This window comes from Amphiura filiformis, chromosome 2 (genome assembly GCF_039555335.1).
Source record: "Amphiura filiformis chromosome 2, Afil_fr2py, whole genome shotgun sequence".
In the NCBI taxonomy this organism is placed as follows: Eukaryota; Metazoa; Echinodermata; class Ophiuroidea; order Amphilepidida; family Amphiuridae; genus Amphiura; species Amphiura filiformis.
In genome coordinates, this window is record NC_092629.1 from 60,190,971 (window position 1) to 60,208,430 (window position 17,460).

At 37.6% G+C, this 17,460-nt stretch overlaps 1 protein-coding gene across 1 annotated transcript in view; it reads left to right on the forward strand.

Annotated features, from left to right (window-relative positions):
* The window catches only part of LOC140146482 (translocon-associated protein subunit alpha-like), a 39,393-nt gene extending 24,071 nt beyond the window's left edge, over positions 1 to 15,322 (forward strand). The window contains exons 7-9 of the mRNA XM_072168346.1: positions 8,110 to 8,188; positions 12,231 to 12,330; positions 13,084 to 15,322. Of these exons, the coding sequence (XP_072024447.1) occupies positions 8,110 to 8,188; positions 12,231 to 12,330; positions 13,084 to 13,154 (250 nt within the window). The 3' untranslated portion in view covers positions 13,155 to 15,322. The remainder of the gene's footprint in view (positions 1 to 8,109; positions 8,189 to 12,230; positions 12,331 to 13,083) is intronic.
* The last annotated feature ends 2,138 nt before the right edge of the window (positions 15,323 to 17,460 follow it).

The following is a 17,460-nucleotide window of genomic DNA, read 5'->3' on the forward strand; positions in this document are numbered from 1 at the left end:
CGGCTTTCCGCAAGAATGAACCTGCCGAATTCGTCGTACTTACAATTCTACGAGGTACATGCACTGCATGATGTGACTTTGCTGACAATTGTTGCCAGGAATATGGGTAATTTTCGGGCAATTTCGGGCAACCAATTTTTGACTATTGCCTGCCCGATCGGGCAAGCTAAAAAATAAAATTTGTCGCGGCCTGATAAAAATACTCAAAAATATCTTAAAATTCTACATCCTTAAACAATTACATCTTAAATAATCCAACGTTTGATCAACAAAAGTCATTTTTAAGGAAATTTACAATTTTTAGGAAAACTTGTTTACGGTCCCAGACGATTGCTGGCCGGGGAGTTTCAAAATGACAAATCCAAAATCCTGTAAACCGACACAAGAAAAGCCTGAATTTTGTCCTGAATATTTACTCATAGACGGTATGTAATACCTTATTGTTTTCCTGACAAAATTATTTACACAATATTATAAGATCTCAGTACAATACTAGCGGAAATAGTGAAATTTGAGGCCAATTTCGCACGCACTTTATGACAAATTTTCTCTGCCGTATTTTCAACCCACGGTGACAACAGACGATCGGCAGGTAAACAAATCCAAATATTTACAAGAATATACCTTGTGCAGAGCCATGCAATCATTTTTAAATGTATAATATCTATCAAAAACTACCACGAACACGTGAGCATCGTGACTTTTCTCTAAATATGAATTTGACAAAAGCCGAATTCGGCCATTGACAACACACAGGAGGTAAGCTTAAAAACAGGCCAAAAAATCTGAAATCGCATTTTGGCTCTCCGTTTCACTATTTTGAGTTTGTGACCCTCAAAATGACCCCATAAATGACCCCATAGAGTTATACAACCCCAGGTCAAAAATTAAACATGCTCTGATTCACCACCTTTTTTTGGATTCAGCAGGTCTGTCAAAAAAGTCAAGATACCTAGGTTTATTATTTATTCATTTCAATCTTTATTATATACAATTACATCAAAACAGATCGAAAAGTAGACATACAAATCCAGACAAGAGTATGGCATCAGAAAGAATTCAGTTGCCATATCTCTGCAGGAGTAAAATGGATGAAAGACAGTAAACAAAATATATTAAAAACAATAAACATTTCAAGATATGTACAGATTACAAAAGCACCTAGGAGATTGACCAGTCCTGGTCATATTTGGAGTAAAAGATTGCATATGAAGCCAGTATTGCACGTTTACTGAGGTTGGCTTGAAATTTCTTGCACAGTATTTTGTGGGGTTTATTACCCAATGAAACAGAGGTGAAAATGTTTTGAATATTGCACTTATTGTCGTCAGTAATGAGGCCTCTGCTGCCAATTTCAATACAAAATAACTTGGCGTCATAACTCTGTCCCTGAAGATCCATGATCAAACTTGAGTATTTGTTTACCTTGCGGTCGTGAGAATTTCTGATGTTTTGTTCGAACGGAATAGTTAGTTCGAAGACAATGATCTTTTTGAGTCGCGGTTGACGAGGACCAGGTCTGGTCTCTGTTGAGTTGCCAAAATATCAGGAGGGATAGTGGTCCCCGCAACTTTGGTTGTACCAGCTAGGTCACAATAGAAGGTCCATGATGGGGCAGCTATTTCCTGAAGAGTGTCATGGATGATACGAAGGACAGAGTCATGGCGCCAAGTATACCTGCCTTGTTCGAGCATAATCTGGCAGTGGTTTGTGGACAATTTTTTGCCCCAACGGCTGAGGTTATTTTTTGTTGGGAGGGTGTCCAGAAAAGAGTTGACCATGAATTTCATGACACCTTTAGGCATATTAAAAATGAAAGACTTCCAAATATGATCTGCCTTTTCAAGGATGGAAGCAGCAACATGTCACCCTGGACAACAAGATCTTTAAGTTGGTTGATCCAGGTTTCATTGATCTCATCTTTGATAGACTTGATTAAGACATCTTTTTTCTTTTTTTTTTTTGACATGCCAGTACTTTCATTACATACCTCAAACTTACTTTCAGCATAGCAAGTGACAGAAAACTTCCTGGACCATTCAGATTCTCTAGCAAGCTTGGAATCTAATGCATTAATAACCTTTTCATCACCTTTGAGCCTTGATGACATATAGGCAGCAGAATGAGCTTCAAGGTACACTTGACGGATAGATTTTATATCAGTTAAATGGGGAATATGGAGAATACCTGGTGTTGCTGATCTGGGCAACCCAATCCATTTTTTCAAGTATCTATGAACTATGGCGTCGAGAGCAAGAAGGTTTGTTTTAGTAATGTCATGAACAGTGAGCAAAACCGCATGCAGGTAGAAGGTAGTTTTTATACACCTGAAGCTTATACTCTCCCCTGACAAGAAGGTTGTCAATTCTATCAAGCCGGGTAACAAGGTGGTCCCTGACATTATCAAACACTTCTTCTTGCTTTCCTGAAAAACAAAGATAAGATGGGAACCAAGAAATTTATGAGGCTCATTTTCAATGGAATGAACATCGTTACCAGACAAGTTATATACAATAGATGTTGGTTTGCCACTTACGATAGACAATGATTTGCATTTGACTGGTTTCAATTTAAGGTTCATTGATTGAGTCCACTCAAAAATGCTTCAATAATTTTATACAAGCAGAAACACATATTTGAGATTTTCCTCTAGTCTTATCAGGTCTGTTAACCATTCTCCGTCAATGTTGACTCCTGTCAGTTGTAGATCTAAATTCAGCTGTGAAGATTTTTAGAGATATTGTATTACCCTGTTGTAACTCCTCTTTTGATGTGTATGGGTGTGGAATCCTGTGGATACATTTTCAAGATGAATTATGGCTGTTGCATCTGTATATGTCCTCCATGACTTGTGCATATCCTTTGTTGACTCCAATCTTTCTTAAAGGGTCGCATGTCATGAACTGGTCATCTTTTGTGTAACATAATGTAAAATGAGAAAAAAATCACCAATTTTGATTCACTTAAACACAACTTTTAATGAAAACATTTTAGACCATTAAAAGTATATATTTCTGGAAAGCTTATATTACAAGGATGCCGAATCAACAAAGTATAACATCATAATACAGGGTGGGTAAGAAATATACAGGGTGAAACAACAACAAAATTAGCATCTTTCTTGTCATGATGAACCCCATATTTTTCTTTTCTGAAAGCTATGTAGCTCAAAATAAATATGGATTCAGAAAGACATTGCATGGGCCCTTCAAGCAAATTAGGAAGAAAGAGTTTGCTATCCTTGCGTTAAACATACAGGGTGGTCAAAAATTGTAAAATAATTTTACAATTTTAATGACATTATCAATCAAAACTTTTTAACTCCATTTCTGGCACTAAAACTAATAGCATAATTGAATTCCTCATCAAATTTCCTTAAAAATATGTGTACTTTTGAATAAGCAGGGTGACTCTGGCAAGAGATAAGCCACTTGGAAATGTCGGAGCGTTACATGCACACTTTGTACAGTAACATATAGGTAAAACTGTCTTAATTAGCATTTAATTAGGCAATTTATTAGTTACATCTTTTGTTACATTTGATCTACTATGAGGTAGATCTACAATCCAGGATGATATATGTGCAATTTGTGGTCCATGCTACTTGTACTTTTTAAGATACAAAGGTTTAAAGTTGGCCATATTTTCACAATTTTGTGTACAATCCTATGGGGCTCTCCCACCCCGGCTCTCCCGCCCCGGATCCTCCATTGACACATCTTACATATTGAAGTATAAATCTCAAAGTATATGTCCAATTGACTTGGGTTTTTTGTATTTGACAAAGAACATAATTATCTACAAAATGACACCAAACTTTCTACAATAGGTATTATACTTTTGGAATAAACCAAACTTGAAGTGTGAAGAAAGCGTTTTCATGTTACGGATCCTCCATTTTTGGGTGACCTATTTGTGACATGCGACCAAAGGTGGGTGACCAGATTGACAGTCTCATCCCCCACTTTACCCCATCAAAATGCAGATTTTGGTATCAGATGAAATCTTCTATTATTCTTATTAACATATTGAAATTTGGCGTTCCAAATTGGTGTATTTCCGAAGAATTCATAAAAAACTGTTTAATTAGTCTCGACTGTTGTAAACAAATTCAACAGTTTTTTGATGATATACGGTATCTTAGGAAGTACACCGATTTGGAACTCCTAATTTCAATAATGTTAAATTAGAAAAATAGGGTCTATATGATATCAATATATTACATGATCAATGATGATTATCAATAATAAAACACTGTAGACTACCAGTATAAATGTCAATAATTCCATAACGAACTAGTCACATTTACAAAAAACATATACATGTTATTTTTGCATGAAGGGATAACATTTTATGGCTTACAGAACTTATACAGAATTTTACAGAATTGTAAGTTTTATAGAATTTGATTTCACAAATATTTTGGGTCACCTTCTTTTAAAGGGAGTCTCCGGCAATCATAATATTATGCCTTATATATTAGACAAATAATTATCAAGCACGAATCACATGGTTTTATTTAAAACAAACTCACATTGATCCATTGATCATAAAAACAGCTGGCTCTCCACATGCGATATTCAAAATTCCCTCGCCGAAATTGTCTAAGTGCAATGACGTAATAGTTATTTGTGCTCAATTGTTGTCAGTCTTCATTGTATACTGGGACGTCATTGCACTGGACAATTTCAGCGCCCGGGAATTTTGAATATCGCGTGTTGAGAGAAGGATGTTTTTATTCGTTTTTTTATGGTCACTATGAGTTCGTTTGAAATAAAACCATGTGATATGTGCTTGATAATTATTTTTCTTACATATAAGGCATTATGTTGTGCTTGCCAGAGACTTCCTTTAAAGCTGTGAATAGGTCTCTGTGTTCTACTGAGTCGAAGGCTTTTACATAGTCTATAGATCCAACACAAAGCTCCAACTGGTATTCATTTGCCTTTTCTATTAAATTTAATTGGTTCAATGCATGAAGATGATCTGTAGTTGAGTAGCCCACCCTGAATCCAGCCTGTTTTCTTGGTTGATTCTCATCCAGTATTCTCTTGATGCGGTTTTGTTGTCTCGCCTGAATGTTCAGGGAGAGACTTAGTAATCACTATGGTGTGTGTGTGTCCGTGTGTGTGTGTGTGTGGGGGGTGTGTGTGTGTGTGTGTTGGAAAAAGCTTGTGAACAGCGTTATCTTGAGAACCGTAAGCGCTATGATGATGAAACTTTATAAGGGGTAGCATGACCAAAGGGTGTCAACCTGATTAGATTTTGAGCGCAAAATATGGTAATTAAGTACCTAATTTGCATAATTTATGCGTAATCAGCAAAATACCTTGTGAACAGATTATCTGGAGATCCGTATGGGGTACAGTGACGTAACTTGGTGGGGAGTAGCGTGGCCAGATGTTCTCGACCTGATTAGATTTTCAGCGCAAAATATGCTAATTAAGTACCTAATTTGCATAATTTATGCGTATTTGATGCGTATCAAGCAAAAAACCCCTTGTGAACAGCTTATCTGGAGATCCGTATGGGGTACAGTGACGTAACTTGGTGGGGAGTAGCGGGGCCAGATGTTCTCGACCTGATTAGATTTTCAGCGCTAAATATGCTAATTAAGTACCTAATTTGCATAATTTATGCGTATTTGATGCATATCAAGCAAAAAACCCTTGTGAACAGCTTATCTGGAGATCCGTATGGGGTACAGTGACGTAACTTGGTGAGGAGAAGCGGGCCCAGAGGTTCTCGACCTGATTAGATTTTGAGCGTAAAATATGGTAATTAAGTACCTAATTTGCATAATATATGCGTAATAAGCAAATATACCTTGTGAACAGATTATCTGGAGATCCGTATGGGGTACAGTGACGTAACTTGGTGGGGAGTTGCGTGGCCAGAGGTACTCGACCTGATTAGATTTTCATGAGGTCAAAGGTCACATACAAGGTCAAAGGTTAACTGAGGTCACCAAATCTTTTAATAATTAATTTTCAACTGTGCATCACATATCCCAATAACAGCTTGATCGGTCATGTAATTAAGGAAATAGGGCGACTTTAAGATAGTCGCTTTCTTTGTAAAGTATAGCAAAGTAGCACTTTCAATGAGTGATAACTCGTAAAGGAAGCATCTTTCTGTTTTGATTTATTTAATGAAATAGTTCTTTGGTATTGCCAAATTTGATTTTTCAGCGCAACATACTTTATCCAATTTCGTGAGGTCAAAGGTCACATACAAGGTCAAAGGTCAACTGAGGTCACCAAATCTTTTAATAATTAATTTTCAACTGTGCATCACATATCCCAATAACAGCTTGATCGGTCATGTAATTAAGGAAATAGGACGACTTTAAGATAGTCGCTTTCTGTGTAAAGTATAGCAAAGTAGCACTTTCAATGAGTGATAACTCGTAAAGGAAGCATCTTTCTGTTTTGATTTATTACTTTGATGAAATAGTTCTTTGGTTTTGCCAAATTTTTGGAAGGTCATTACGGGGTCATCCGAGGTCACTCAGGGGTCATCTGAGGTCAAGTTATTAAAAACTCGTATGGGCATGAAACTTGATGGGTACAGTCAACATTTCAAGGCAAATTTTTGGAAGGTCATTTTGGGGTCACCAGGGGTCATCTGAGGTCAAATTAGTAAAAACTGTCGTATGGACATGAAACTTGGTGGGTACAGTCAACATTTCAAGCCAAATTTTTGGAAGGTCATTTCGGGGTCATCTGAGGTCAAATTAGTAAAAACTGTTGGATGGACATGAAACTTGATGGGTACAGTCAACATTAAAGCCAAATTTTTGGAAGGTCATTTCGGGGTCACCAGGGGTCATCTGAGGTCAAATTAGTAAAAACTGTCGTATGGTCATGCAACTTGGTGAGTACAGTCAACATTTAAAACCAAATATTTGGAAGGTAATTTCGGAGTCACCAGGGGTCATCTGAGGACAAATTAGTAAAAACTTGTATGGGCATGAAACTTGATGGGTACAGTCAACATTTAAAGCCAAATTTTTGGAAGGTCATTTCGAGGCCACCAGGGGTCATCTGAGGTCAAATTAGTAAAAACTGTCGTATGGGCATAAAACTTAGCACAAGGGGTACAGTCAACATTTAGTGCCAAAATTTTAGAAGGTCATTTCAGGGCCACCAGGGTCATCTGAGGTCATATTAGTAAAAACTGTTGCATGGGCATGAAACTTGGTGGGTACAGTTACCATCGGCCAGATAATCGTGCCCAGCCGATAACCGCCAAACTCATTTACCTCTCTACCAACAGTTATCGCTAAAGCAGGCGGTCACAAAAGCAGGCGAGACTCGTGGTTCGAGAACCGCCTTGTCTTGTATTATTTAAGTGAAGATCTTGTACGCATAGGACAGTAAACTTATCGGTCTGTAATTCTTGATATCTGCTTTATCGCCCTTCTGTGAAGCAGGATAACTTTAGTCTCTTTCCAGGTTTAGGTATCTTTTTCTCTTGTAGTATGTTGTTATACAGTCTTGACTAGTTGTGGGTTTATCTATGCACTGGTTAGGTCGTCAGTGCCTGGAGCTTTATTATCTTTCATATGTTTCCAATTCCACTTCTCTTACTGTTATACTTGGGAGGTTAGTTGATCAGTTGGTGTCTGTCTTGTCCTTATTTGATTTTGAACTGTGCGTACCAAGTGGGCTCATATGATCCAGAATTGGAGATATTTTGATTATAGCGACTGTCACTGAAGATCTGAAAACAGACTTAATTGGCACAAGGCAGTACTGGAATTTTAAGCATTGCTGCCGCAACCCTTAAATTGCTGAACACATTGGTACAAATACATCAGGCGGCCAAAAAAATGATTTGTCTCTCAAACATTTGGCCAAAAAGCTATGTGCTTAACTGCTATGTTTTCTTTTCTTTCTCTTGGTTTTTTTTCTTCTTTTTCTTTTACTTTTACTTTATACAGTGTGGGATTTTTGTGTTTGTGCCCACTTTTTCGTGTGTTTTGTTTTTTTGCTGCTGTGGCGTTCACACACTTAGACAAACCTTTTTTTTGCCTGTGGAAGTTCACATTGCAATTGTTAACATTTATGATAATATTACATTATTTTCATTGCCTTTCTGTTACAGGTTCTTCCTATATATATTTCTAGCAGCAGTTTTGGTACTTTTAGCAGTAGGAGCACATCAACTATTCTATTCATTTGGTGTAAGTATTTTAGAGCTATATCCAATTAAGGTTATGGGGAGTCAAGACACTCTAAAGCTGTGGTGAATCTGCCTGCCATGTTGGATTGTCATATTGGGGACCCAAATAATGTCGGCAAAACCCAAAATGGAACGATACTGGCCTCTAGTAAGCTCAAATGTTACAAAGCATTGGGCATGTACAGTAGTGTTTATAGATGGCATCAAAACCCAACCATAGGTCAACTGGCAGAGCAGACAACTAGGCCTGGTTTGTATTGTTAAGAATAATAGAGGCCGTCAGCCTTTTCCGTGGGATCCGCCATCTTGTGGGTACTGCTGTTCTGCATGTCATACATTAGACATTACTCCTTCGATTACGCGGAATTCGCAGCATGTGATGCACCTCTTCAGTCACGCGTCAACACAGTGATCTTAGCAACAAGGCACTCCGTACCCACAAGATGGCGATGTTGACATCGATATCACAATGACTACCCCTATAGAACAGTTTCAGCTAGGGCGTAGACAGTTGGGTTTTGGAGCCTTCCTCTAGCGGAATGCATTAATGGCCCCCGGGCATTCACAAACAGTTCAGGCATGTGAAACTGAAATAAATTGTCATGTATGTGGCAAAGTTAATCTGAAAGTACACTTTTCTGCCCTTTGTGAATCTTGGCCGCCCAATTACAATCATAGAGTACTGACTCCGACATGTTTGTGTCGTGGAAGCCACTTATTAATATACCTCCAGATTATCTCATTCAAAGTCTGTGGTTCTTTGTGTTCTGTGTGTAACATGTGCCAAAAATGTGTGGTAAGCACTTCATAAAACACTTGATCACAAAGGTGCAAATAATTGTTAAGATTTCAATCTCAAATGCATGTCCAATGATGTATAAGGCATGAAGGCATTTGGGCTGAATGGTTGACAGTGTTGCTAGACTAAAGTGTTGCCAGGGTTGTAGACTATTAGCTGATGCTATGACAGAGTTCTTCTGTTTGTAGTGTCTAGTTGATATTCTATGCCTTTGTGATGTGGGCATGTCCTTTATGGCTGTGTCCCTTTGGTTTGTGCAGCACTGGAGGCCATGATTTTAAAAGCCATACTGAGGACAAAGTTTTCAACACTAAAATATGTCTCATTCCCAATGGTACAGCACAGTTCAGTTAACCTCCATTCTGTAATCTCTTTTTTTTTTGTACCAAGCACATTTAAAGGTCAATCTATGCATGTGCAATCATATAAAGGTTAAAGAACTGTCTACTGTTAGATGAAGATAAGTAATAGGATGATGACCCCTAGTGTAGACAAGATAACTGATTTTCATACATTTGAACCACAGATTACAATCACTTGGATGAATTCACAAAGGCTTTTAACTGCATAGTATAAAAAATGAAGGATTCACAGCCTCCGTGTAATTGTAATCCTAAATTTATGATGGCCTGGTACCTGTGCCATGGCATTCCCATTAGCTAGAATTTAGATCAAATTGATCATACATTGTAATACTGTCATCGCTAAATTCCTCTTGTCTGCACATAATTGTATTGGCATGAGTTGTGGAAGTGATAATGCACTGCCATAAGATTGCTTGCACATATTTGGTGATTGCTGATGCGACCGTGCCCCTTTTCAGCAATAAACCAGGCTTGGCCGTTTGAGGAGAGCTAGAGCGATTGCTCCCCATCACTCACCTCAAATAAAGTTGAGAGCTCTTTATTGCTCGCCTACCTTTGGTGTAACAATAATAACCACATATATACAGTAAAATATGCTCTCCTAGTGCTGTAAGTGCTCTCTTGTAGCACTCAAGGAGAGCGATTAAAAGCTCCCCAGAAATTTCAAACGGCAAAGCCTGAATAAACTAACCCACCTGCTGGCAAAAGATTACATGTGAATAACAAACCTTTCAGGTTAAGACAAGTTGAATGCCAGGAGTCATATTAATCCAGGTCTTGAGGATCTTGAATTTTGGTCAATAAAAATGAAAACAAGGGTTTGGGGGCATATTCCTCCTTAGAAAAAATCATGCATATGTGGTGAAAATAACACCCTTTATATCAAGCCTTTGGCTCTTCTTTAGAGAACCCATGCCATTCCTCTTGCAATTTTGTGTTAATATTTGAGTGCAAACACTGTAAGGCCATCCTCCCTCCGACCCGCCTTAAGCAGTATCAAAGTTGCCCTAAGGCAGTGACAAAATTTGTCAAAGAATTAATTGTTTTCCTTGTGTGACATTCATGTATCAATGTCCAATGATGTATCAGGCATGAAGGCATTTGGGCTGAATGGTTGACAGTGTTGCTAGACTAAAGTGTTGCCAGGGTTGTAGACTATTAGCTGATGCTATGACAGAGTTCTTCTGTTTGTAGTGTTTCGTTGATATTCTATGCCTTGGTGATGTGGGCATGTCCTTTTATATGGCTGTGTCCCTTTGGTATGTGCAGCATTGGAGGCCATGATTTTAAAAGCCAAACTGAGGACAAGGGCTTAACTAATTGCACTATGAGCAATGTCTCATGAATTCCTAATTGCAACCTTTATTCATCAATCATAGCTCAAAACATTTTCGACATATCATTCTCACAAGGTATTTGCAGTAAAATAGAGCTTTGAAAATGGTGCGCTACATATCCAGCGTTACGATGAAAAGTGTAAAAACACCGACTTTCCTTTAAAATCATGTAACTTCTGAATAGAATGTGCTATCTTTATGATCTAAAATTCTTGGTGAAGATAAAACTACTATAATTTGGTTCATCTCAAGTTTGGTAGTGACGTATGTGCGTATTTCCCGTGCCGCAGTATCAAATCGTGCGCGTAAAGTTAAAACGCCCTAAATGTGCACGCACGCGTAGTCGCGTACATATGAGCGTCTTGTTGGCACACTTACAGCGCAACCGCGAAGAAGCATTGACGTCACTACCAAACTTGAGGTGAACCAAAGTATATAATTACAATTTTCCAAAATTGAACAAATTTTAAAATATTATTTTGGTTCATCTTAAGTTTGGTAGTGATGTATGTGCGTATTTTGCTCGCCGCAGAATCGAATGCCATGAGTGTACACGCACACGTACAGGGGTGGTTTGTTTGCAAGCTTTCGGCGCAACCGCGAAAAGAGCTTTGACGTCACTACCAAACTTGAGGTGAACCAAATTATAGGAACAAGTGACCTTGCACATTTTAAAGCAGTGACAAATAAATCTTGTTGACTTGTCAAAGAATTATTGTTTTCCTGACAAGTGTGACATTTCATGTATCAATTGTCCAATGATGTATCAGGCATGAAGGCATTTGGGCTGAATGGTTGACAGTGTTGCCAGGGTTGTAGTCTATTAGCTGATGTTATGACAGAGTTCTTCTGATTGTAGTGTCTAGTTGATATTCTATGCCTTGGTGATATGGGCATGTCCTTTATGGCTGTGTCCCTTTGGTTTGTGCAGCACTGGAGGCCATGATTTTAAAAGCCAAACTGAGGACAAGGGTTGAACTTTCACTATGAGCAAAATATGTCTCATCCCCAATGGCACATTTCAAGAACCGCCATTCTACAATCATAGCTCAAAAGTTGACCTCGTATTGTGGAATTTGAGTTTTTGTACCCAGCACATGGTCATTCCATGCATGTACAGGTATATTAGAAATGTGTCTATAATGATAAAATCCTTATTTCAAAGGGGCATGCAAAGATCTTTGCCTTACCTCATCATAGCACTGTTGAGCATGGTTGGACTGCCTTGCACAAAAATTTGATTTCTGAGTTATTGACTGCAGAAGGAAGTTACCATATTTCATTCTATCACATAAATAAAAAAAATTCCTTTAAAAAAGGAATGGGCACGCAATGGGAACTTTGATGTGATGTGCTAAAATGTAACCGTTACAATAAAATATTCTACTTTAAAACAAAGAAAGATTAGAAATGTACATATGTAAAGTATTTCTATTGCAGTTGGACAGGTCTAGCACTGTGTCCTTTGGGAATGATGGATCCCATTTAAATATATAGATTAATGATATTGATGTTACTTTTGCAACCATTTTTCATTTACAGAAGAAGCGGAAAGCAACTAAGCCTGTAGTAGAGACCGGTACATCAAACCACTCTGGCATTGATTACGATTGGATCCCAAAGGAGAATATCCAGCAAGCAAGTAAGTTATGGCAATTTGTGTTGCTGTGTATGTCAATTTCATTGGTGGGAGGGAAGGGGAAGAGGAGCCGGCCCGTGGAGTGAGGGGTAGGGGGACAGGTGTATCAGTTCCTCTGGCGCAGACTTTGATTGAATGATTGGGTCCTTAGCCTTTTGACTTGCAGAAGGAGTGAATATCCAGTACGTACATACATTTTGCTCAATATCATGTTTGGAGGGTTAAGGTAGGGGAAGATGTTGGGAGGAAAATAATGAGAGGGCGGTATCAACTCATTATGTTGTAGACTATTGTATGCTCAGAACATAATTTACTCTGCAAGCAAGTTGTGACTTAAAAGGTTGACTTGCGGAGTTGGATCTCCGTATAGCTCTGCCTGATGCAATGAGAAATCCATTGGATTGGATTGTTACGTAGGGGGACCAAATAGTATACCCTTGTCATTTTTCTTTGAACGCTCAAAATCAAACGATCATAATGTGTGTCATTAGGTGTGAGGGTTACAAAGGTATACGCATGTTATTGTTTATCCTAGTGCAGTTAGTCACCTAACACATTTCACACATCACAAATGTGTGCACACTACAAATAAAAATTTGCCACATGCATAATCCAGAGGTATACTATTGTCGTATCCAGGAGAAGCATCTAAACATAGTCTCAGCTGTTTTACTATTTAGCATATTGCAGACATTCTGAATCTTTATCATTCCCAGTTGACACAATATCATCATTACCATATTTTCTCTTTTACAGAAAAGACGCCATCGCCACGCAGATCCCCCCGGAGACGTGCCAAGAGAACATCTGGGGCAGGAGACGATTAAAGGTGCTGCGCCCGTCAGCGCGTCAATGCCTACAATTCCATCAATATCGCCTTCAAATTGTCGCTAGGTGTAATACTAATTTTATTAAAATTATCAAAGTTAGGAAGAACTACCATCTAGTCATTAAAATAAAACTATGGATATTTTGGATATCATCAATTTATAAATTTTTACCAATTTTTTTGACTTGATTTTTTTTTGTTTAATAATAGTTATGATGGAAATTAAATGTAATGCCTTACACACCCAATAGGGGTGTGATTAGGGTTTAGGTATAGGGGATGGGTTGTGGTTTACTGAATACAAAGCATGAATCCAGAGGCATCTTAAATACCCAGATCTCGTAATTTTACTCACATCTCAATAAAAATTGGAGCAGGTCTACGCTTTACCAGTGCCGTACTAAAGCGTACGAAATTGCCCACTTGCTCTCCACTTGGGATGAATCAACTGTGTTTTGATGAGTCAGTACCGGTTAGGGGAGCATGAATCGTCTCTGCGCCATGTTTGCAAAGCCTATATATACAGCTTCTGTGTGTATGAGAGCTGTATAGAGAGCACCACAATGTTCCAATTTTTTTGATAGGGAATATAGTATGTACTTATGTATAATATACAAATAATATATGCTTGTTGGTTGCTGTTGCCCTCGGTATCTTTTTACAAAATGGTTGGAATGTTATAAACCCTGGTGTAGTCTAGCCCCTCCAGTTGAAATCCATGACACTGTCACAGTGTGAATTTCAAATGGTGACTCCATTTGAAATCTACACCCCCTGTGGTGGATATCTTCCATAGGGGTGTGTGGATTTCAACAGGAATAGCCCATTACAGGTTTGCATTTACAAACTGGCATTATTTGACTAAAATTTACGGCCATACCGTAAAACATTGATTTTTGTGGAGCTTTGACGAACAAAAGACAGTCCATATTAGGTAAGCAGTCTATTCACGATTTCAGTAATGGAACTTTGATGACCTTTATTTCGATTCATCATGTTCATTCAAATGGTTGAGAATTGAATACCCATGTGTAGTGCATAATTGAAATGAACTCGGTAGCAATTAGCATCTCATGAATGCGCAGCAAACCTATTGAATTAACTTGCTCCATATTTTTCGACAGTATGGTCTTGTGTTTAATGTAGGCATAAATTCCGAGTGCCCAATTACATTGATACAGCACATGAGTGGTAAAGATGCCGAATTCAACAGCTCGACTTCATTTAGAAGACATGTTAATTAAGAGCTTTCACTTTAGAACTTCTGGTACTAAGGTACTCTGTGCAGACACTGGGAAACATTAAATGTTTGTGTGCTTGGAAATTTCACGAGTGCAGTTAATAAATTCATGAACTTTTCGTGCACACAAAATTTTTTCTAAAAGAGCCTAATTCATATTATGATAATGTACTCTTATCATATATTATTGTCAATATTTAATCAGAGTTGTCATCGATTTGACAGTCCAAAATACACCTGAATTGAAAGATTGATTGTCCCATGGGAGTGAAAGGAACAACCAACCTCTTGATTTGAGTTGATATAATATATTATATTATAAGCAGAGTACTGGAATATTTGTGTATTTAACTCATCTGTATTGGTCATATCATATTAAAAATTGGTTTGGGTGCAAGTGTTTAAAGGGGCATTTTGTGAGACTAGCATCCTCTTTAAAAGGTATGGTCCAATAGCTATCCATGAAAGAAGCTTGTTTACAAAATTTCAGTTGATTCTGACATTGAAGTTATGAGATGCACATAATTACATGTATTACTGTGCCCCATTGGTCACTGTGTTGTAATTTTTGTTTGTCGACAGACAGAAAATACAAATTGGACGATATCTTAAACTACCCAATCTGCAAGAAAGAAAATGCATATAAATCTAAACTTTTTTTGAGTAAGTGGGTGATGAGGCTGTTGATCAGGATGTGCCCTTTAATAGAAAAAAAATGACTGCGGTAAATGATAGTGATAATGTGATGGTAAATGGTCATGTGGTACAATCCAACCAATCACATGACTAGAATTTATGGATGAGATGCATACAGTAATCATAACATACACTGCAAGATTCTCATCTGTGTGACGCCGATGTCACCAGAATGTCACTCCATCGGAAACTACACCTCAGTTTTCCATATCGCCGGTCCGAAATAGCCGGGTAGCCAGCCTCCTAGGTTTCTACAGAGTGACTTCGCGGTGCGGTGACTTCGCAGGAGAGTCACACCGGTGTGACTACGCGACTGGGCCTGGGTGCTCAGTACCGGCGTTTTGGGTTGCCGGTTTTGCTTTTATTGCCATATTTTTTATATTCTCTTGATTTATTCAAATAATATTCTTTATTTCTTGCTTTTTTTAGGGGATTAGGGAGGGGAAATTGCAAACTGGACTTTAAAAATAAGGGAAATATTAGATGAATAAAATAAATTTGTTAATAAAAGAAATAAACATGATCAGTAAACAAAGTATAATTCAATAAACTAATATGATGAATAAAATACCTTTTTGGTAATTGGTGGTTAATTGAATAACTAAATAAATAAAAAGTTAAGAAATAAATAAACAGGAAGAAACCAATAAACGAAGAATGGAAGAAAAAAAAAAAACACTTCGAAAAGAAAACAACTTAAAAAATTGCAAATAAAGAAGTTAAAAGTAGGAATATTATAAGAAGCATGTCGGCCTATTGATGAATTAAAATATTAAATGTAAAATAAATAAATAATTATAACAATAATAATTCATAACAAGCATTAATATTTATGCGATAAAAAATAAGACAATTTCAAACAAATATTGCAACAAGCCTATATTGATGTGACACCGATTTATAGGCATGATTTGATAACGTAAAAAAACCAACATGAAAAACAAATCAAACTAATAGGCCTATAGGCCTATAAAAACACCATTTTGAAAAACGGAAAAAAGAAAATAGCACAAGCCAAAGTTTTGCATAAACTTACGGCAGTAAAAGTATAAATTTGCAGTAGACCTTTCAGGAAAGTGACAAAAAGTAAAACAAAATGCATGCTAGGCCCTTAAATCAATTTTAAATATAACAGAAAAATTCTTGCTTCAAAATAAGTTTTGGCAAATCAAAATGTATAAATTGAAAATGCTAGGCCTATAATAGGCATACTTTGCGAATTACGGATAAAAATAAATATCTATAAAAAACATTTAAAAACACAATTTGTTTTAAATATAAAAAAATAGCATTTCAATAGGCCTATATAACGTTATCATGCAAAATATGAAAAAAGCAAAACATGTCATCTAACCACTGAAGTAAACAAAGCAATGATATAAGTTTTGTGGGAAAACAAGCAAACAAATAAACAAAATAAAAATGTTTGAAATGAAACAAACAAATAAACCAAGAACAAGAACTGCAAATAAAACACACACAGTTGATGAGATTATTAAACAGGCAGCACGAAAAGAATTAAAATATTATAAAAGAGAACAATAAATAAATGAAACAAAATGAATCGGAAGTCTCACAGTTGAAATATAAATGATAAAGAATGCAAAAGCACGATAAAAACAAAACAAAGACGGCAGTAGAACCACAGACCCACTGCACTGTACAGCATGCATCAATCAATTAATTATAAAACCAACTCATTCCATTCATGAGCGTATACAAGCATTAAAACAAGCATGATACGCGTGATTTGTCATCATCAGCGCAGTATTTGGTAGATATACGCGCGCGTCCCCAGAGTGTTCGAACTCATAACAGGGTTCGGTCAACGACCTTTTGGCGGCGTAGTCACCTTGAAGTTCGCCGACTGGGCACCGATTAGGCGACGCAGGGGGACTGGCTACGGAAGTCACTTTGATGTGACTACAAGATGTGGACCACTGTCGGAATCTAGTCGGTGGTGTACATCATGAGTCGCCGATGCGGCATCGAGCAGGTAACACATCGGAGGCTAGCAGTTGTAGTCACTGCGTGATGCCACTGCTGCATAGTGCCCTACTGCCTTGTTTCCGATGTAGTCACTCTCCTGTAGTGACTCTGTCGGCCACCATAGGGTAGGTTATTCTGGAGTGACGGCGGTAGTGACTTCAGAGTTCCAGTGCGATGTAGTCACTCTGGCGCCAGGAATTTTGCAGTGTACTTTATGAGCCTGTGTGTTGCATGCATGCACACAGCTGTAACACCTGGTCTGGATATGTTGTCGGGTATTTTTCTGATTGGAATCTATATATTAATATTTATATAACAAACAGCTGGATGTTTATATAGACCCAAGGATTCCCCAACTTGAGTCATGGAAATTTCAATA